The sequence below is a fragment of the Cherax quadricarinatus genome, chromosome 74, assembly GCF_038502225.1.
Source record: "Cherax quadricarinatus isolate ZL_2023a chromosome 74, ASM3850222v1, whole genome shotgun sequence".
In the NCBI taxonomy this organism is placed as follows: domain Eukaryota; kingdom Metazoa; phylum Arthropoda; class Malacostraca; order Decapoda; family Parastacidae; genus Cherax; species Cherax quadricarinatus.
The window spans coordinates 7,116,548-7,138,057 of NC_091365.1; the positions used below are offsets into that span (position 1 = coordinate 7,116,548).

Genomic DNA, 21,510 nt, shown 5'->3' on the forward strand with positions numbered 1-21,510 from the left:
CCCTACCCAGGTCCACCACCGCTGCCTCAGGAGCGGGTACATAGTGACAGGCCCTTTGAGACTGTAGGAATAGACTATACGGGGGCTATCACATTGAAGAACCCAGGAGACGTTAAGGAGGGCCCTCAGAAAGTATATGTCTGCCTGTTTACCTGTGCCACTACTCGAGCGGTGCATTTGGAGTTGGCAGAAGATATGACGACAGAGACTTTCGTGAAGTTGTTCAGGAGGTTTACTGCCAGATTCTCGTGCCCGCGATTGATTATCTCGGACAATGGCACAAGCTTTAGGGCGGCCGATAAAGTTTTCAGGAATCTTAGGGACAACGGAGAAGTACGAGAACACCTGAAGAGAATAGAGTGCGAGTGGAGGTTCATAGCTCCCAGGGCACCCTGGCAAGGGGGATTCTATGAACGCATGGTGGGCACAGTCAAAAGGTGCATTCGGAAGGTCTTGCACGGCAGGAGGGTGAGCTGTGATGAACTGAGGACAGTGTTAGTTGAGATAGAGGCAAGAGTTAATAACAGGCCTCTGACCTACGTACAAAATGGGATTGACGAGCAAGAAGCTCTCACCCCCAATCACATGCTGTTTGGAAGAAGGATTGAGCCCTTCCCCGCAATTTTGAGTCAGTCTTCCAAGGAGCTGGATTATTATGGGCCAGATGGTCCCCCCATCAATGAAGAACTGCACAGGAGTCACAACAGACTGGTGAACATCCTGGACAAATGGAACCAGGTGTGGCGCAGGGATTACTTGACAACCTTGCGGGAACATTTCTATGGTGCCGACCCCGAGGCGAATAAGATGATGCTAAGTGAAGGGGACCTGGTGCTGGTAGAATCCGAGGCGCTGAGGGCATACTGGCCTCTTGGCCTGGTAGTGTCAACCCACCCAGACAAGGCTGGGCGGTTGAGAATGGTGAAAGTGAGAATTAACGGTGTCGAGACTATAAGACCCATCAACAGGCTTTTGCCTCTCGAGGTCCACACGGTGGGACCGGGACATGAGAAATCAGACCAGAGGTTGAGCGAGCTGAGCGGCCGGACGACCCGTCGAACGGCGCTCGAGTCCAGGGCCCACTGGGGGGGCCTGCGGGAGGCAGACTTGATCTAGACTTAGCGCCTACCTTCGCCGGCGGGAGGATGTGGAAATTTATTTGGTCCAAATAGTTCCACAGCTCAGATCCAGCATGAGCGTCTGGTCGTCTGAGCCGAGCGACCCTTAAACCCTCCCAAACAAGCAAGGCATTCTCTGGTTGGCGGTTGGTAAGCTTATTTAATTTATAGATTTACTCTTCAGGGAAGGAGTAGGTAGGTTTACTGGTAATACACTAATATTAGGTTTACTAAGGCATCTGTAGATAATGATAGAGTAGACCTAAGACCTTAACATAGGTAGTAATAGGCCGATAATGTAGGCAAACATTAGGATAAGTTAGCTAGGGAGAACTGGCAGCCCTAGCTTGAATGGCGGGGCGCAGGTCACAAAGACAGAATAGCGTCCTTCTTACGATAGACTTCGACTGGACAAGACGTGCCGTGAACATCAGGCGGCGCCCCCACGTGTCTTCACATCTGAGACCTGGGGAAATCTGGTAGAGACACCTCGATGTACCGTAGATGATCTCCTCCATCAGCCCATACAGTAAGACGAGATATTCACCCTTTCCCGTAGGATCTGGCCAGTGACTTAGGAGATCGTGAGTTGAGTTAACTGAGGGCTCGGCGTGCTACAGAGAGAGTATGCCCAGTAAGTACCAGCGTCTCAGAGTCGTCTGAAGCTAGCGTCTGAGTCTGCATAGTTATACTAGGGGATACATACCCTCTTGGATATAGGAATTTCTGAGGTGCAGGCAGGACACTAATAACGATTGAATATTGCAGGAATTAATGCTCCCGGTTGCACGTGGTTCCCAAGGGGAAGTCCAAGGGGGCTAAAGCTAGGCTTAGGAAGTTGAAGATCAGGATATATGCTGCAACACCAAGTAAGTTAGTCCTTTATATGTGCATGCAGGCGAGGTTTCTTGCAATACCAATCATTTGTGAAAAAATCTGTCCTATAAGCCACTTGTGAGGCTGAGGTACCCATCTCAGAGCTCGGTGTCAACAGAGTTTGCCAGGGTAGGCGACTCACTTGGAGGCAGCCCAGACAAATTTTCACAGCTTGTCTACACCATACAATGCATAATATGAAGTATCACCTATGGAAGCATTGTAAGCAGAATTTATGGCACATTGAACATCTGGTATAACTTCATCCCAAGTTTCACTATTGGGGTTGATAGTGGCTCTCAGGACATCAAGTACTTTCTTATTGGTTCGTACGGCTAACCCATTGCTGGCAGGATGATGAGGAACAATGGTGGATTTAGAGATCTTGTATAAAGTACACAAATTTTCAAGAATCTCATTACAGAATTCACCTCCATTATCTGTTACTAAGGACTTAGGGGTGGTATGCCTGCAGATAATGCGTTCTTTAAACGCTTTAGCTACTGTCTCTGCAGTCTTATCTGCAATAGGAACTAACTCACAATATCTGGTGAAATGGTCTACCATAACACACAGATGTTTGTTGCCTTGGAGGGAACATTTAAAATTGGTTAATAAATCAAGGGCAACTCTTTCCCACGGTTCGCTAGTGGTTGGATACACTTGGATTGGATTAGGACCATTGACATTCCCTTTATGTTGCATACAGACACTACATTTCTTAACATACTCGGAAATGTCAGTTGCCGTACGTGGCCAAAAGTATTTCATTCTGGCTTGTTTCACAGAACGATCCATACCAGGGTGTGCAACACCTGGTGCATCATGAACTAGCTGTAGAGCTACGTTCACTAGTGACTGTGGAATTACTAACTGGTACACTCTTCTGCTTGGAGTACCCAACTCAGCTGTTCGATACAGTAATTCTTGGCTCATTACAATGCCACTAATGGGTGCTGGCGGCTTCACAGTAAGAATAAGATCTTCCTGGAGCAGGAATCGAATCACACCAGACCACATGGGATCTGTTCTTTGGGCATTTTTGACATCCTCAACAGTAAATGGAGGATCTGCAGTAACTACACTAACGTGTTGCGATAAAGCATCTGCGACTACATTTGACTTGCCAGGTAAATGTTCAAAAGTGGGATTGAACTCTTGGATAGTCAAGGTCCATCTGGCTAACCTTCCAGTAGGCTGTTTGTTCTGGAATAAAGGTATCAGTGGTGCATGGTCTGTCAAGTAAATAATATCTCGGAAGTGCTTTAAAGACCATACTATTGCTAAAGCTTCTTGCTCCGTTACTGTATAATTACGTTCAGCCTTCGTAAGGACTCGGCTAGCAAATGCAACTGCGTTGTACTTGCCATCAGTCTTCTGAGCTAGTACGGCACCTATGCCAATTGAACTAGCATCAGTTGTATAGAAGGGCTTAGCAAAATCTGGGAATTTCAAAATTGGAGCAGATGTTAGCTTTTCTTTTAGAGTTTGGAATGCTCTTTCTTGACGGAAGGTCCAAACGAAAGGAGCATCTTTCTTAAGCAATTCAGTTAGCAGAGCTGCTATTGAAGAAAAATTTGCAATGAAAGATCTGTAGAAACCTGCTAGACCCATAAAGGATCTTACAGCATCAGCAGTTTTGGGAGTTGGAAAATTTAGTACTGCCGTTACTTTACTTTGATCAGTCGTAACCCCTCTAGGAGTGACTACGTGACCCAGAAACTTAATTTCTGATCTGAAAAATTGACATTTGGACAGTTTGATCTTTAAATTGGCTTCTTCAAGCTTGCCAAGTACTATATCAAGTCATTTCAGGTGTGTATCCACATCTTCGGACATGGCGATTACGTCGTCTAAGTACACCATAAGTGCTTTACCTATAAGACCTCTAAAGATGTTGGTCATGAGTCTAGAGAACGTGATAGGTGAGGATCGTAATCCAAAAGCCATTCGTAGGAAGTGATAATGACCTGTGGGAGTGGAGAATGCAGTTAACTCTTGGCTGTCCTCGTGAAGAGGGACTTGCCAAAACCCTTGTAACAAGTCCAGGGTCGAGAAGACTTTGTTATCTCCGATATTGCGTAAAAGATCACCCAGTACAGGAAGTGGGAAGTGATCTGGAATAGTTTTCGCATTTAACTTCCTAAAGTCAATCACCGGGAGCCAAGTGCCGTCCTTCTTAGGCACTAGGATCAAGGGCGTATTCCAGGGTGAATTGCTATGTGCAATAACTCCATCATTGAGCATCTGATTGATCAGTTCTTCTGCGACAGCAACTTGGGAATGGGGCATTCTGTACGCAGGTATATAGATAGGTCTAGTACCAGGTTCAAGTGGAATACGATGGGACAATAAGTTCGTTATACCCATCTTCTCACCTGGTAAGGCAATGGCTTTACGACGTTTGTTCAACAGCGTCAACAAGCACTGGACTTCGTCTGGGAAATCAGTGGGAGCTAAGTCTTTCTCCTCAACTGGTGGGATAGATTGATCCAGCGGAGTGGATGAGGTCTCCACTGTTGAAATAGCACCGACCCACTGGTCAGGTGGCACATCATCCTGTACTTGAACAGGGTAAGGATAGTGAACTAGGTCAACGAGATTGGTATTTTCTCTGAGATGAACACTGTGACCTGAAGTGTTAGCAAGGAATAAATGGATCTTGCTGTCTCTTACAACGTGTAAGGAAGGTTCAACAAATAAACCCTTGACCTTGCAGGAATCACTGTCAACTAGGACGTTATCACCATCTGGAACATTAGGAACAACAACAGACACTCTAGTGAGAGCACTAGCCGCAACAGAGACGTCTTTCTGCAGACGGCATGTGACATCAACAAGAGATGGCATTACTAGTTTCAAGTAATCGTTTTCTGACAAGGCATCCCCTGTGGAGAAACTACTACTCGAACTAGCAGTCATTGCAGGGATAGGCTGTGCACTCAAGGCAGTCTGAGTGTCCTCGGACACTTGAGGCAACGGAACACTATCTTGCAAGTCTGAAGGTGTAGGTGGAACACAGATGGGAGTGACAGAGTTACCAGTGCCTGACCGCTTGGGTACGCTACTGGAGAATGCATTGGCTTGCAAGGACTTAATTCGTACATCATACTCTGCGGCAGTATGGCAGATTTCTGATCCAAGCTGGTAACCCCAAAATGGAATGATCAAGTCATCAATTTGGGCATGCCATCGGTACGGGTCAAGCACAATGCGTAAGTCTCCCATGGAAGCAAATCCCAGTAGAAGGTCACTAGGGAAAGTAATCTGATCGACAACAAGAAAAGCAGCAGTAAAGTCTCTGCCTTGGATAGTAAAGGTGAGCGAAGTCTGACCTCGGACTCGCAGAAGGGAACCAGCTACTCCACTAAGGGAGGTTGCAGTAGTTGGTTCAACGAGGAGGACACGTCGTAACTGCTTCTCTTTAAACAAGCTAGACCTAATGATATTAACTTGCGCACCAGAGTCCATGAACACATGAACGGACGCATTATGGACAGAAGCTTGTACTAAAGGACCAATCGTTTCGTTAGGAGTTATATGCAAACAGAAAGGTGGATTGTCATCGGAGAAGGCATTTTTACTTCATCCCCAAATTCCTCTACGTCAGAGGCGTGTGAAGCAGCATCAACAACAGGGTTGTCATTCTCAAGACTGGCTAAGGCTTCATAGGAATTTTGAACTGGGATGGTGTACTCGTTATCACCTACTACTGTCATGACTGGACGAGTAGACTTGGGTGCTCGGATTCCCCCGAATTGGAAGAATGAGCCTGGTTCTGGTTAGTTTGTGAACCACGACGTCTGTTTCCTCTCCTGGCTCTGCGGTTGGAACGGCCACAGAAAGATATAGAGTACTGCAGGTTGTAGAGAGCACTGCACTCAGATGTGTCATGTCCATGAATTCTATGATAAGTACAGTAGGGAAGATCTGACTGGTACTCATCATCAGTACGACGCTTCTTAGGGTGACTATCATGACAATTAATAGCAATATGGCCACGGTAACCACAATTGTAGCAAGTTCTTTGACTGTGGGTACTGTACATACTACGGGTGCTACGGGAATGATGGCTCTTAACACTAGCTTTGGATGATGGACGCGAGTGATTAAGGTTGGGAGTTTTGGTAGTAGCACAAACTAGAGGAGGTACAGGAGTGGACAAAGTGGTTGGTGTAGACTTACGATAAGGGAAGGTTCCCTCGGGACACAAATTTCGTACATGGATGAGAGCTGCGAGCGGTCCCATAGTAGCATCTAGCGGACTTGAATTGTACACATACATAGATGTCGGTGGCATTAGTTGTTTGATAACTCCGAATGCGGCTAATTTGGCAAACCCATCAAGGGCTGGTTTATCACTATCTTTAAGGTACTTGGAATTTTGACCTGCTTTAACGAATGAGGACATTAGGTTATTAAGACGAAGGGCAAACTCATCTAATGACTCTTCTGGTCTCGGAGCTGTGCAAACTAATTCTTTGAGAACAACAAACGGATCGGTTTCTCTCACTGGTTCAAGATAATTGCGAATTAACTGTTCATAATCTTGCCACCTGGTTAGATCTTGAAAGTCCTTCATACGAATTAAGTTGAATACATGTGAGGCGGCTGGAGAACGGGCTAGACTCTCCTTTCCGATACTGATTAAACAACTCTCAGATGGAAGACCATCAACTGAAGCATTAGCTCTGGCTCGAACAGTGGAAAACCAACCTTCAAGGTTGTCTGGGTTACCATTGAACAATGGCATAGCATCATACGGATCACGACTAAAATTACGCAGGCTAGAAGTCTGAGTGTATCTATTGTTTGATGAGGAGTTACTCGAATTTTGGGCTGACGCATTAATGGTTGTACTAGCAGCATGTGCTGAGGCATCGCTTGAGAAAACTTGAGACATGTTTGCAAAATGTAAAACAAGAATTTAGAGAAACAAAAGAAAATGTAACTGAGGAACACACAACACAGTGAACTTAAATGGGAAAAAAAATGCTTAACGACTCTGCATAAGTAATTAAAAATTGACAGGTCACACAGTAAGCAAAGAACTCGCACAAGAAAAATACGCAACTGAATGAACAACACTTTGAAAATCAAGAGAACTTGTACTTTACTCAAATCTGATTTGCTCAATTTTGCTTTAAATTGAATGAATGGCACAGTGAGTTGTCTTTACTCTCAATGCAACAGGGAAATACACAATAAAATGATAAAATGGACTCAATAAAGCTTGTGCAAAATAAAACAAACTGGGACACAATTCACTGGAATAAAATAAAATGACACAGAAAGAATAAAATATTATGCACAGAACAGAGCATATGAAACTGCACTGAAATAAACTGTAGCAATATTGCAAATAACAATTGCTAATCAAAAAGTACTGCACAACACTGCACAAAATCTCTGCAAGAAAATTTTTAAAGACAACACAATCTTTGCACAAGAATTATTGCAAAATGAGTCAATGTGCAATAATAAAAATTATTACACACACAAGAAAAGAAATGTATCAAGGAATAAACACTTTAACTCTTAACTGCAGCTTAAACAACACTTAACAAGCAAAAGAACAATTTACTCTAAAAGAAGAACTTAAAAATTGCACTAAGAGTGAATTTGTTCAATGAAACATGAAAAAATAATAGGTGCTAAAACACAGAGCAAAAAAGTTTGAACACTTACAGTGATGCAGAACATAACACATCAACATAAACACAATACTAGAATTTTCTTGCAATGAAACTTGATGTGTGAAAACTCTGATAATAATTTCTTGCTTGCACAAAATAATGGCACTATTGTCTGTGGAAATAAGACAAATTAGACACTGGCTAAATGAAAAGAATATGAACACAAGAATGTTCAACACACAGAGAACAAAAAAAAAGAATACACAAATGCTGGGATGAAAAAATTATATATAACTGAGACAACACTGAGTTGTGATGCAGAATATGAGGTGAAAAATTACTGAAATACTTCACTGGAATACTGAGAACACTAGGTGATTGTGAAGTGGAAACACAAGTTCTATACTGCTCATATGTTGCACACACAACAAAGGAAAAACACTAAGTACTTACTTCAAGTGTATAAAAAGATTCACAACACAACAGACATAAGATAATGCACGAAAATTAACACTGAATTAAGGAGATAAAAAGATTATTGCAAACAAACACTGAGTCTGATCAAGAGTCACTGAATGTCACTAAGAAAATCACTGGAACACAAAAGAAATGTCTCAACACTCGCAAATGTCTCTATGAAAAAATATTATCGCAGTAACGACTTGGTGAAGAATAAGGTTGATGGTGGAAGGTTGGAGGATTGTTTATGTCGTCTTGCTGCTGGCCTCTGCACACGTGATCATAGAATTGTGCTTACATCGACGATAGACTTCACACAGGAGGCTTTCAACGGTTGGCGCAAAACACAATCTAGCTCTTGACCCCCTATGTGGTCCTTAAAATATGGTGCTATAACCCCTAGTAGTGTACCAAACACTGGTAGAGGTTGGGTGAGTACCAAAACACAATGAGAGTGGTTGGGTTAGTGGGTTAACAGGGCTAAGGCGTCTGAGACCGCATGGTGAGTGGGTGGGTGGGTTTGTGGGCATAACAGGGCTAAGACCGGGGGTGGTGAGACACACGTGGTCATGGGCCTATGGGTTGAACGGCGTAAGCCTCACTGAGGACACCCACACTGCCGTGAAGATAATTCTAAGCCGGCTGGCTTAAAAATACACCCACAAAATACCACAACACCACAGGGATGAAAAAGAGCACTCAGGATGGCTTGGAGCTTGAATCACAACAATGAAGACTACTCACGTGGCTTACTTGAGTACTGGGGTAAGACACCTGGGTTAGTTGCTAGCTGGCTTATCTTAACCCTTCAGACAGAATAGCTTGATACTTCTCACGATGAGCACAGCAGGGGTGGAAGCTGGCTTGGCAGGCAAAGGAACTGGATGGAGTAGGCTAGGCTAGACTGGACTCGGTTGTTCTGACTCCCCCACCACAGACTGGAAACTGGCTTATTTTGCAAACTCGGGTCAACCCCTCGGGAGTGATGCAAATAAGCAGATAAACACTAATACAAAGAGACTGACCAGTGAATGGTGTAGAAGCTGGTAGGAGCTTGGGCGGGAGAAACTGGCTGAGGTAGCTGGTTGGCGTTAACCTTCTCTGCAGGCCTACTCACAAGATGGCAGCCGGCTCGGTCGAAATTTATCTCCAGAAATCGCTGTAATCGTCAGGATTACAGGCCCTCCGTTGCCACCATTTATAGTAGGGGTTCTTAAATGGAAATATCGAGGGTTGAAGGTAGACACACTTGTTGGATGTTAACGATACATTGTCAGACTGTGATGATGGGAGATGGAGCCCAGCCTCTGCCTGTCCTAGCCTATGTCAAACGCCGACTGAGAGAGTGGCAGAGGTACGAACGTACAAATGCGCATCTCGTGACATCACACAAACAGTCACAGGCCTAGGGATCTATCTAAAGCACATGGATGATACTGATATGCTATACAACAGGATCAGCAACTATGCTGACATTGGTTCGGTGATCAGTTGTTACTCTTGTTGTCTTGGTTCGGTGATCTCTGTTGTTACTCTTGTTGTCTTGGTTCGGTGATCTCTGTTGTTACTCTTGTTGTCTTGGTTCGGTGATAAGTTGTTACTTTTGTTGTCTTCGTTTGGCGATCTCTGTTGTTACTTTTGTTGTCTTGGTTCGGTGATCTCTGTTACTCTTGTTGTCTTGGTTCGGTGATCTCTGTTGTTACTCTTGTTGTCTTGGTTCGGTGATCAGTTGTTACTTTTGTTGTCTTGGTTCGGTGATCTCTGTTGTTACTCTTGTTGTCTTGGTTCGGTGATCTCTGTTGTTACTCTTGTTGTCTTGGTTCGGTGATCTCCGTTGTTACTCATTTTGTCTTTGTTCAGTGCTCTCTGTTGTTACTCTTGTTGAATTGGTTCTGTGATCTGTTACTCTTGTTGTCTTGGGTCAGTGATCTCTATTGTTACTCTTATCTTGGTTTGGTTATCTGTTACTCGTGTTATCTTGGTTCAGTGATCCCTGTTGTTACTTTTGTTGTCTTGGTTCGGTGATCTCCATTGTTACTCTTGTTGTCTTGGTTCTGTGATCTATTGTTACTCCTGTTGTCTTGGTTTGGTGATCTCTGTTGTTACTCATGTTGTCTTGGTTCTGTGATCTGTTGTTACTCATGTTGTCTTGGTTCGGTGATCTGTTGTTACTCTTGTTGTCTTGGTTCAGTGATGTTGTTACTCTTGTTGTCTTGGTTCGGTGTTATCTGTTGGTACTCTTATTATTATTTTTTTTTTCAATAAACCGGCCATATCCCAACAAGGCGGGGTGGCCCAAAAAGAAAAACGAAAGTTTCTCTTTTTAAATTTAGTAATATATACAGGAGAAGGGGTTACTAGCCCCTTGCTCCTGGCATTTTAGTCGCCTCTTACAACACGCATGGCTTACGGAGGAAGAATAATGTTCCACTTCCCCATGGAGATAAGAGGAAATAAACAAGAACAAGAACTAGAAAGAAAATAGAAGAAAACCCAGAGGGGTGTGTGTATATATATGCTTGTACATGTATGTGTAGTGTGACCTAAGTGTAAGTAGAAGTAGCAAGACGTACCTGAAAACTTGCATGTTCATGAGACAGAAAAATGGACACCAGCAATCCTACCATCATGTAAAACAATTACAGGATTCCGTTTTACACTCACTTGGCAGGATGGTAGTACCTCCCTGGGCAGTTGCTGTCTACCAACCTACTACCTATTATTATTATTATTATTATTATTATTATTATTATTATTATTATTATTATTATGGGGGAGTGCTAAGCCTGTCGGGATTGTATAGAGTCTGTGAAGAGGGGGGGGTGAAAAGCATTCAGGGAACTGGAGCACTAATCCAAATTCATAGATCAACAGCCCCTCACCAGCATCAAGGACCCTTCCTTAAGGGGTACTCTTGTTGATTTGTATTGGTTCTTGTCGCCACTGCTGGTTGCTTGCTGGAATCATCGTCTGTGTTTCTGCTGGATCTGCGAAGTTCTGGGATAGCTGTTTTGCCTGCACAGCAGGCTTTTTCACTCTATACATAATCATGAGGATGGAGACTTTTATACTTGAGATTTTGGAACTTTTGGAGAGATGTAGCACTTGAAGATATGGTCACATGTGGACAGGACCCACTAGTGGAAGTAGGTCAGGCTCCAAAGGTAGGCAGGAGTTTTAGCACTGGAGTTGAAGATATTTTCTGTACTAGTGTCATGTCTTTTGTTTCAACTTTACTCAGCGCTTTTCTTTCTAAGTCCATGGTGTTGATAAGCATGACATTTTCTATTTTTCAATGAAATTATTTATTATATACTTCGGAGTGCCATTGTCTGTACGTACTGTATGCACAAAAGGATCTAAGTTCAGAAACTCCTTGCCTGAAGATTCCAGATGTTCCCTATCAACCAACCACTTCAAAACAGTTAAAAAGCACCTCCTTATTTTAATATGATCCTGACAACAATTATCTCATCATATTTAGTATTACTTCATGTAACTACGTTCATTCCAGTTGTAATTTTTATTGTAAATTATTACTGAATACATACTTGAATTATAATTATTATAATCATAACTTAGCACTAATCTCAAACCAAGTACGTATTCTTATTCTCGTGTACCTTACTAGGATTTTATCTGTCCATATACACCGAGTCATTCTCACTAAATCACTTTTACTGTGAATATCATTAATGTCTTGTATACATACATGTAAATGACTATCTCATCACATTCTGTAATAATACAAGTACGTAACTAGTTTCATTATTAAGTAATCTTTATTAGAATTTTATTTTGAATTAATGGAGTAATTTTAATAAAGTATAATCTGAATGTAATGATATTATCTGCTTTATATTGTTTAATATTCATAAAATCTATTTTATTGTGAAAATCATTGTCTTGCATACATATACTATATGTAAAATAGTATAGTCCTTTATTACACGAGAGATGTAATGTCATCCAGTTATGTACAAACGATTTATCATGTAGAAAAAAAATTGACTGATTGTATAATGAAAATTAAGCTGTACAATACTATATGTAACTGATGAATGAAAAATTTTATAATCATCCAGTTTGTAATTCTTGGGTTATGTATACTGACACTGATGTGTATTTCAGCTGAAGTAGGTGACTATTGTCTGGAGGAACACGGTAATGCATACCTAGCAGACATGAGGCTTGTTCCCAACCAGACAGAGGATCTCGAGAAAAAAATTATAGAGCTTCATAAACTCCACAAGTAAGTTGTTTATATGTTTTTTTGTTTCTTAAGTATTGCCCTACCTATTTACTTTGTATTATGGAATAATATTCTGTAAATTGGTATATTATTATGCAAACACAACAATTTAAAGAGAGGGGGTCATATATAATGTATTAATTACAGTGGACCCCCGCATAATGATCACCTCCGAATGCGACCAATTATGTAAGTGTATTTATGTAAGTGCGTTTGTACGTGTATGTTTGGGGGTCTGAAATGGACTAATCTACTTCAGAATATTCCTTATGGGAACAAATTCGGTCAGTACTGGCACCTGAACATACTTCTGGAGTGAAAAAATATCGTTAACCGGGGGTCCACTGTATTAGCACTTCTGATCATAACATTTATCTTATTGTATTGTCTACTGGAAATCTTGAGCAAGCACATCGTTGTGCTTTCATTCTAAAACAGGCAACATTAGTTGATAAAAACTGGCAACTACAGTGGACCCCTGAGTTTCGGCAGCCTCGACTTTCGCGAAATTCGACCTTCGGCGAGTTTTTTTGGAAAAAATTGGCCTCGAGTTTCGTGAAAAAACTCGTTTTGGCGACCGTCCGGTACCCGTCCGCCCGTTACCACGCACACAAAGCCAGTCTCCCATGCTACTCACGCTCAGTGTGCCATTGTTTACCAACACGTGACCATCACCCCGCGGTTTCATACAATACATTTCATAATAATCCATTGTTTTTTGTGCTTGCAACTGCTAAATAAGTCATCATGGACCCAAGGAAAGCTAGTGCAAGCCCTTTGGTAAATAAAGTGAGTGACGGGGATGTGGAAGAGTTGGTGGAGGACCACAGGGAAGAGCTAACCACTGATGAACTGCAAGAGCTTCAACTGGAGCAGCATCAGACCACAGCCGAGGAACTTGCTTCAGAGGAGGAGGAGGAAGAGGGAGTGGATGAGGTGCCTTCATCAGTGATTAAGGACTTGTGTGGAATGTGGAATGAGTTGCAAAGTTTTGTTGAAAAGTATCATCCTGGCCAAGCTGAAACAAGCCGTATCTGCAACATGTACAATGACAGTGTTGTGTCCTACTTCAGGGAAATCTTAAAGAAATGCCAGAAAAAGACCTCTCTGGATAGATATTTTGTGCGCCAGGGGTCCAGTGACTCTCAAGTTGTTCCCAGTGGCATTAAAAGAAGGGAAGTAACTCCAGATAAGGACTTGCTACCTAAAGTCCTAATGGAAGGAGATTCTCCTTCCAAACAATTACCTGGAGTTTACCTGGAGAGAGTTCCGGGGGTCAATGCCCCTGCGGCCCGGTCTGTGACCAGGCCTCCTGGTGGATCAGAGCCTGATCAACCAGGCTGTTGCTGCTGGCTGCACGCAAACCAACGTACGAGCCACAGCCCGGCTGGTCAGGAACCGACTTTAGGTGCTTGTCCAGTGCCAGCTTGAAGACTGCCAGGGGTCTGTTGATAATCCCCCTTATGTATGCTGGGAGGCAGTTGAACAGTCTCGGGCCCCTGACACTTATTGTATGGTCTCTTAACGTGCTAGTGACACCCCTGCTTTTCATTGGGGGGATGTTGCATCGTCTGCCAAGTCTTTTGCTTTCGTAGTGAGTGATTTTCGTGTGCAAGTTCGGTACTAGTCCCTCTAGGATTTTCCAGGTGTATATAATCATGTATCTCTCCCGCCTGCATTCCAGGGAATACAGGTTTAGGAACCTCAAGCGCTCCCAGTAATTGAGGTGTTTTATCTCCGTTATGCGCGCCGTGAAGGTTCTCTGTACATTTTCTAGGTCAGCAATTTCACCTGCCTTGAAAGGTGCTGTTAGTGTGCAGCAATATTCCAGCCTACATAGAACAAGTGACCTGAAGAGTGTCATCATGGGCTTGGCCTCCCTAGTTTTGAAGGTTCTCATTATCCATCCTGTCATTTTTCTAGCAGATGCGATTGATACAATGTTATGGTCCTTGAAGGTGAGATCCTCCGACATGATCACTCCCAGGTCTTTGACGTTGGTGTTTCGCTCTATTTTGTGGCCAGAATTTGTTTTGTACTCTGATGAAGATTTAATTTCCTCGTGTTTACCATATCTGAGTAATTGAAATTTCTCATCGTTGAACTTCATATTGTTTTCTGCAGCCCACTGAAAGATTTGGTTGATGTCCGCCTGGAGCCTTGCAGTGTCTGCAATGGAAGACACTGTCATGCAGATTCGGGTGTCATCTGCAAAGGAAGACACGGTGCTGTGGCTGACATCCTTGTCTATGTCGGATATGAGGATGAGGAACAAGATGGGAGCGAGTACTGTGCCTTGTGGAACAGAGCTTTTCACCGTAGCTGCCTCGGACTTTACTCTGTTGACGACTACTCTCTGTGTTCTGTTAGTGAGGAAATTTTAGATCCATCGACCGACTTTTCCTGTTATTCCTTTAGCACGCATTTTGTGCGCATTACGCCATGGTCACACTTGCCGAAGGCTTTTGCTAAGTCTGTATATATTACATCTGCATTCTTTTTGTCTTCTAGTGCATTTAGGACCTTGTCGTAGTGATCCAATAGTTGAGACAGACAGGAGCAACCTGTTCTAAACCCATGTTGCCCTGGGTTGTGTAACTGATGGGTTTCTAGATGGGTGGTGATCTTGCTTCTTAGGACCCTTTCAAAGATTTTTATGATATGGGATGTTAGTGCTATTGGTCTGTAGTTCTTTGCTGTTGCTTTACTGCCCCCTTTGTGGAGTGGGGCTATGTCTGTTGTTTTTAGTAACTGTGGGACGACCCCCGTGTCCATGCTCCCTCTCCATAGGATGGAAAAGGCTCGTGATAGGGGCTTCTTGCAGTTCTTGATGAACACGGAGTTCCATGAGTCTGGCCCTGGGGCAGAGTGCATGGGCATGTCATTTATCGCCTGTTCGAAGTCATTTGGCGTCAGGATAACATCAGATAGGCTTGTGTTAACCAAATTTTGTGGCTCTCTCATAAAAAATTCATTTTGATCTTCGACTCTCAGTCTGGTTAGCGGCTTGCTAAAAACTGAGTCATATTGGGACTTGAGTAGCTCACTCATTTCCTTGCTGTCATCTGTGTAGGACCCATCTTGTTTAAGTAGGGGCCCAATACTTGACGTTGTTCTCGACTTTGATTTGGCATAGGAGAAGAAATACTTTGGGTTTCTTTCGATTTCATTTATGGCTTTTAGTTCTTCCCGCGATTCTTGACTCCTATAAGATTCCTTTAGCTTAAGTTCGATGCTTGCTATTTCTCTGACCAGTGTCTCCCTATGCATTTCAGATATATTGAAATCTTTTAGCCGCTCTGTTATTCTTTTCTGTCGCCTGTAAAGGGAGCGCCTGTCTCTTTCTATTTTACATCTACTCCTCCTTTTTCTTAGAGGAATAAGCCTTGTGCATACATCGAGTGCCACCAAGTTAATCTGTTCTAGGCATAAGTTTGGGTCTGTGTTGCTTAGTATATCTTCCCAGCTTATATCGGTTAGGACTTGGTTTACTTGGTCCCACTTTATGTTTTTGTTATTGAAGCTGAATTTGGTGAATGCTCCCTCGTGACTAGTCTCATTATGTCGGTCTGGGGCTCCACACATACATGTCTGAACCTCAATTATGTTGTGATCTGAGTATATTGTTTTTTATATGGTGACATTTCTTATCAGATCATCATTGTTAGTGAAGATGAGGTCTAGTGTATTCTCCAGTCTAGTAGGCTCTATTATTTGCTGGTTTAAATTGAATTTTGTGCAGAGATTTAAAAGCTCGTGTGAGTCAGAGTTTTCATCAGAGCTGCCTCCTGGTGTTATTACTGCAACAATATTATTTGCTATATTCCTCCATTTTAGGTGCCTTAAGTTGAAATCCCCCAGGAGCAAGATGTTGGGTGCAGGAGCTGGAAGATTTTCCAGACAGTGGTCAATTTTTAACAGCTGTTCCTGGAATTGCTGGGATGTTGCATCCGGAGGCTTGTAGACTACCACAATGACTAGGTTTTGGTTCTCGACCTTTACTGCTAAAACTTCCACTACATCATTTGAGGCATTAAGCAGTTCTGTGCAAACAAGTGACTCTGCAATGTACAGGCCAACCCTCCCCCCCCCCCCCCTTTTGCCTGTTCACTCTGTCACATCTGTATAGGTTGTAACCTGGGATCCATATTTCATTGTCCAAGTGATCCTTTATGTGGGTCTCAGTGAAAGCCGCGAACATTGCCTTTGCCTCTGCAAGCAGTCCACGGATGAAAGGTATTTTGTTGTTTGTTGCTGGCTTTAGACCCTGTATATTTGCAAAGAAGAATGTCATCGGACTGGTGGTATTGTTGGTACTGGGGGGGGGGATTTTTTTTCCGGCATTAGTATCTGTATCTGTTGGTTTGGAGTGGAGGCCATCGACTGTGGTTCCACTCCAGGAATGACTGGATTTGGTATACGATTTCTGCCATTTCCTGCCAGTTTTTTTTCCTTCCTGGCACTAAAAAACCTCTCCCTCTTGAGTGGCTGTGGCTACCCAGGTTTTCCCATGGCCTGGATGTTTTGTATCTTTTTGTCCCCTTTAGATGGTGTGCCTGGCAATTTAAGTTATAGCACAGTCTTTCCTGTACTGAAGAGGTACATATTTCAGGGTGAAAAAGCTTACAGGAAGGGAGTTTGCATTTTCCTGTTGTCATATGGGCATGGCATTTTCTAGGGTGGTCATAGTTGCACGTCCCGTCTGTTTTTCCAGATTTCCCATGTCTGCAGATACCAAGTGCATAGTATGTGCACAGGCTTGGTTTCCGTTTGCCTTGGGTTTCTGTGACTGTATTCCCTGTTGGTGCATGTTTCCCTGTCTTATTCCTATCCTCCCTAGCACCAACAATGGAGCTCCCACCAGTTGTTTTTGGTAATATATCCTCACTATTGCTAGTGGAGTCCTCTTGTTTGCTATTTCCTGTGGTTTTTCTAGTTTGCAATATTGGTTTTATCTTATCTTTGACTACACTTGTTTCCCCACTACGGCTCCTGTCCCCTATGAGGTCATTTATATGTATTCCTTCCTGCGTATAATTCCCGACTACCTGGACAAAATCTCCAGCTTCACCATTACTGTCTCCCAGGACAGCACCTCCAGCTTCACCATTACTGTCTCCCAGGACAGCACCTCCAGCTTCACCATTACTGTCTCCCAGGACAGCACCTCCAGCTTCACCATTACTGTCTCCCAGGACAGCACCTCCAGCTTCACCATTACTGTCTCCCAGGACAGCACTATCAGCCCCACATTTACTGACTACCAGGACATTACCTCCAGCCTTACAGTTTCTGACTACATGGCCAGTATCAAGGGCAGTACCATTCAGCCCAGACTTTTTATGTTCCCATCTGTTGTAGAAAGCTTCCAGGTTTTCTATGAAAGCAGCTTTGATGTTATCCTCTTTTAATACCCTTGTGATTTTAGTCCACAGATTTATCTCATTTGGGCATACCCAAAAACACTTCCCTGTTTTAATACTGCTTGTAGCTAGTTCTTGGATATCTGCACAAGGGGCGTGACACCAATTTCCACAAAAATGACAATTTATCCATGTGGAAGCCCGTTTGTTTGATTGACTGCAGACTACACAGAGCTTCATAATGATTTGAATGGTTGATTTACTGTAATTCTACTAGCAACCTCTTGAATATTCTATTAATAACCTCCTTAAATGAAGCTCTAGCTATTTGTATTTCTATTTCTAACTGTACTTGTATATTGGACAATAGTGTACACCTTCCTCCTATCACCTCCTCCCATCTTCTATCCACCCAGAAGTCTTCAGTAAAGGTAAGTGTAATGTTATTATTATTTATTTTAAATGCATGTACTTGATTTCTGATTGTTTTCATTATGTAAATCTTTATTTAATTTGAAAAAGAAAAATTTATTTTAATATTTTTGGGTGAATGGAACGGATTAATTTTATTTCCATTATTTCTTATGGGGAAAATGGTTTCGAGTTTCGTGAATTTCGACCTTCGGCGGGCTCTCTGGAACAGATTAATCACGAAACTCGGGGGTCCACTGTATATATATATATATATATTTTTTTTTTTGTGGCATTTGTAACAGCACTTTATTATTAATATGGTATTTGGAACACTGAAGCAGACACATGCACCTACATTTAGTCTAATGACATTTACTGGTTTATGTATATGGATATTTTTACTATAGTAAAAATCATAAGATTTATTTAACACATTTTAAACCACTGTTAAAACACTAATAATTTGGTCCCCGTTATCAAATTTGAAGTTTGATGAGAATTTGAAGGAAAATGTAATAAAAAACTTTTAAATACTCACAGTATAGAAAAAATGCCCATTCAGCCAATTATTTTATTTTTTCAGCCAGCACTCAGATCAGATAAAAACAAAGTATGGTTTCTGACCTTTTTCTCAAGAGCATCATCTGCCTGCCACAATATCTTCAACAAAAAATTTAACATCTTTACACAGTTGCTGAAACTAGGTTTACCAGATTGTAATAGATGCTTCAGAAAAAAAAGACCAATCAGTACAGTAATAACAGCCAGAAGGAAGAAAGACGAGAAACATTGATACTCTCGTGCTTCACAATGAAAGGCTTAACCAAAACATAAGGAAGATCATCATTCAACTAAGTGTGTTTAACCAGACAAATTCAGTAATAAACTTTACAGTGCATATAAAACACCTGTCACTTAAGAAAAGCCAAGGTATACAAAATCCCCTGTAAAAACTGCAAACTTTCATACACAAGAAAAGCTGATAGGAACCTTAACACTAGAATCATGGAACACATTTGTCCAACAGAGTATGCATATAAAAGCTTGGCTATCTTCCAGTATGTTAAAATTTTCAGCAACGACCTAGACTAGGAATGTGCATCCTTGTAACTGGCACATTGTACTGTAATTACAAAAGAGACAAATTGAAAATATGCATCTTTATTGTAAGACATAGTTAAGTCAGTTGTCATTGCAGTTGTCCCAAATTTAAACATGTTACAGAAGCAGTTTAGATCTTATGCAATCAGAGCATTGACAGTAAGGTCACTTGTTCTGACCTTACTTGTTTCTGGCATGGCTTGTGGTGCTTTTATTATTTCTGAATTAAAGTATAATATAAATATATATATAGATATACTATACAGTATAGAATGTAATGTCTTAATATGTGATCATATACTGTGCTCAAATGCATCTAATTATGAACTAAAAATATCTACTAGCCCTGATAATATTAGTTCTTTAATTTTCTTTGGTGATGCATGAAACATTTTCTGATTGTCTTTTTCTTTTTTTTTTTACCTACAGAGGGCAGACTCCAGCAGATGCCGAGTTCAATTTCTTAGATCATGCTAAGCGGTTAGATCTCTATGGCGTTGATCTGCACAAAGTTAGGGTAAGGCAAGTGGGATAGGCTCACTTTACTGCATCAGAAATAATTAGGACTGGTTTTAAATGTAAAAATAAATAGCATATCTTAATGCTATTTTATATTTAAGATGCTATTCAGGAATGTATCTTTGTGTTTTGAAGATTACTGTACACTAATATATACAGTACAGTAGGACCTCCGTATCTGCAGAGGATACGTTCCAAGACCTACTGCAGATACTCAAAGCCGCTGATAGTAGCAAGCCCTATATTTGAGTAATTTTTCATTTACATACATACTTGATAAAGTTTAATTGAATAATTACGCACAGTAAGTCAAGAATTAGCAATTTTTCATTGATAAATTAGACACATGTGCAACTCTTGGGTATCTTTATTGAGGAAACGTTTCGCCACACAGTGGCTTCATCAGTCCATACGTAGGAGAAACTTGAAGAACAGGAGGAGAATGAGGTAATCAGTCCCTCAACCTTGAGTCGATGTGTTCAGTCCATCAATCTTGAATAGAATACGGCATATCAGCAGAGAAGCAGCTTATAAACCGTATGGCAGGAGAGGTGCAGCAGTCATAGGTCGTGTCACATTTGTTCAATGTGGAAGTAGGTCGTGCCCAAGAATTAGGCAAGAACAGGTTCTTCAAGTTTCTCCTACATATGGACTGATGAAGCCACTGTGTGGCGAAACGTTTCCTCAATAAAGATACCCAAGAGTTGCACATGTGTCTAATTTATCAACATGTCGGTTCTCTGAACCATTCATCTACAAATCTGTCAGACACTGCAACTTCTTGGGATCTTAATACTCAGGAATTCTTCGCTTGCCTAATTCTTGGGCACGACCTACTTCCACATTGAACAAATGTGACACGACCTATGAGTGCTGAACCTCTCCTGCCATACGGTTTATAAGCTGCTTCTCCGCTGATATGCCGTATTCTATTCAAGATTGATGGACTGAACACATCGACTCAAGGTTGAGGGACTGATTACCTCATTCTCCTCCTGTTCTTCAAGTTTCTCCTACGTATGGACTGATGAAGCCACTGTGTGGCGAAACGTTTCCTCAATAAAGATACCCAAGAGTTGCACATGTGTCTAATTTATCAACATGTCGGTTCTCTGAACCATTCATCTACAAATTTTTCATTGATGGGAATCACTTCACGACTTCTCTTAGGCTCTGAAAAACTTTCACCATCACTACTTTTTTTACTTTGGTGTCATTATTAAGCAAAATTAAGGGTTATTTTCAGGCCAAGGTAAACTGCAGGAACTGGACCCACGGATATGGCAGTCCAACTGTATTGTCTTTTCTTTGCCCTTTTTTTTCAGTAGCTAATTTTATGGTTGCCAATAAGTTTAGAATTAAGAATTTTATATTGTACAGTATATTCTTTGATATTTTTTTTATATTCAGATTTGATGCACAATTTTCACCTAATATAAATAGAATTCCAGTGAGATTATAAAAGAAACAACATAAGATACTGCAGCATTCTTAATCAGCATTCAGTAATTAGCATAAAACTTTCATCATAGTTTATAAATGCCATTTTATGTGCTCTGTGAAATTTTCACAGATACGAAACTTATAAGAGTAAACCCACAATATAACAGACCTCGATATAGTGGCCTTAAAACTACGGGTAAAATTCACTTGTTAAATTGTAATTTTAGCAATTGTTTTCAATGTTTATTGCAATATATCTGCAAATTGTGGTTACAGCATTATATTAATATCCAGTAGAGTACTCTAGTGCATTTTTTGCTATTTTTGAC

At 41.7% G+C, this 21,510-nt stretch overlaps 2 protein-coding genes across 7 annotated transcripts in view; both read left to right on the plus strand.

The window, feature by feature from the left end:
• The window catches only part of Ptpmeg (protein tyrosine phosphatase Meg), a 560,698-nt gene that overhangs the window by 202,072 nt on the left and 337,116 nt on the right, over nucleotides 1-21,510 (plus strand). For all 6 annotated transcript variants that reach the window (XM_070100756.1, XM_070100755.1, XM_070100757.1 and 3 more), the window contains 2 exons: nucleotides 12,221-12,341; nucleotides 19,649-19,736. In XM_070100756.1, coding sequence (XP_069956857.1) covers nucleotides 12,221-12,341; nucleotides 19,649-19,736 — 209 coding nt within the window. The remainder of the gene's footprint in view (nucleotides 1-12,220; nucleotides 12,342-19,648; nucleotides 19,737-21,510) is intronic.
• On the plus strand, nucleotides 284-2,156 carry LOC138854914 (uncharacterized). The gene is made up of 2 exons (XM_070100760.1): nucleotides 284-1,752; nucleotides 1,887-2,156. Exon 1 carries the CDS (start codon nucleotides 418-420, stop codon nucleotides 1,114-1,116), a length of 699 nt encoding a protein of 232 aa, XP_069956861.1. The 5' UTR covers nucleotides 284-417; the 3' UTR covers nucleotides 1,117-1,752; nucleotides 1,887-2,156.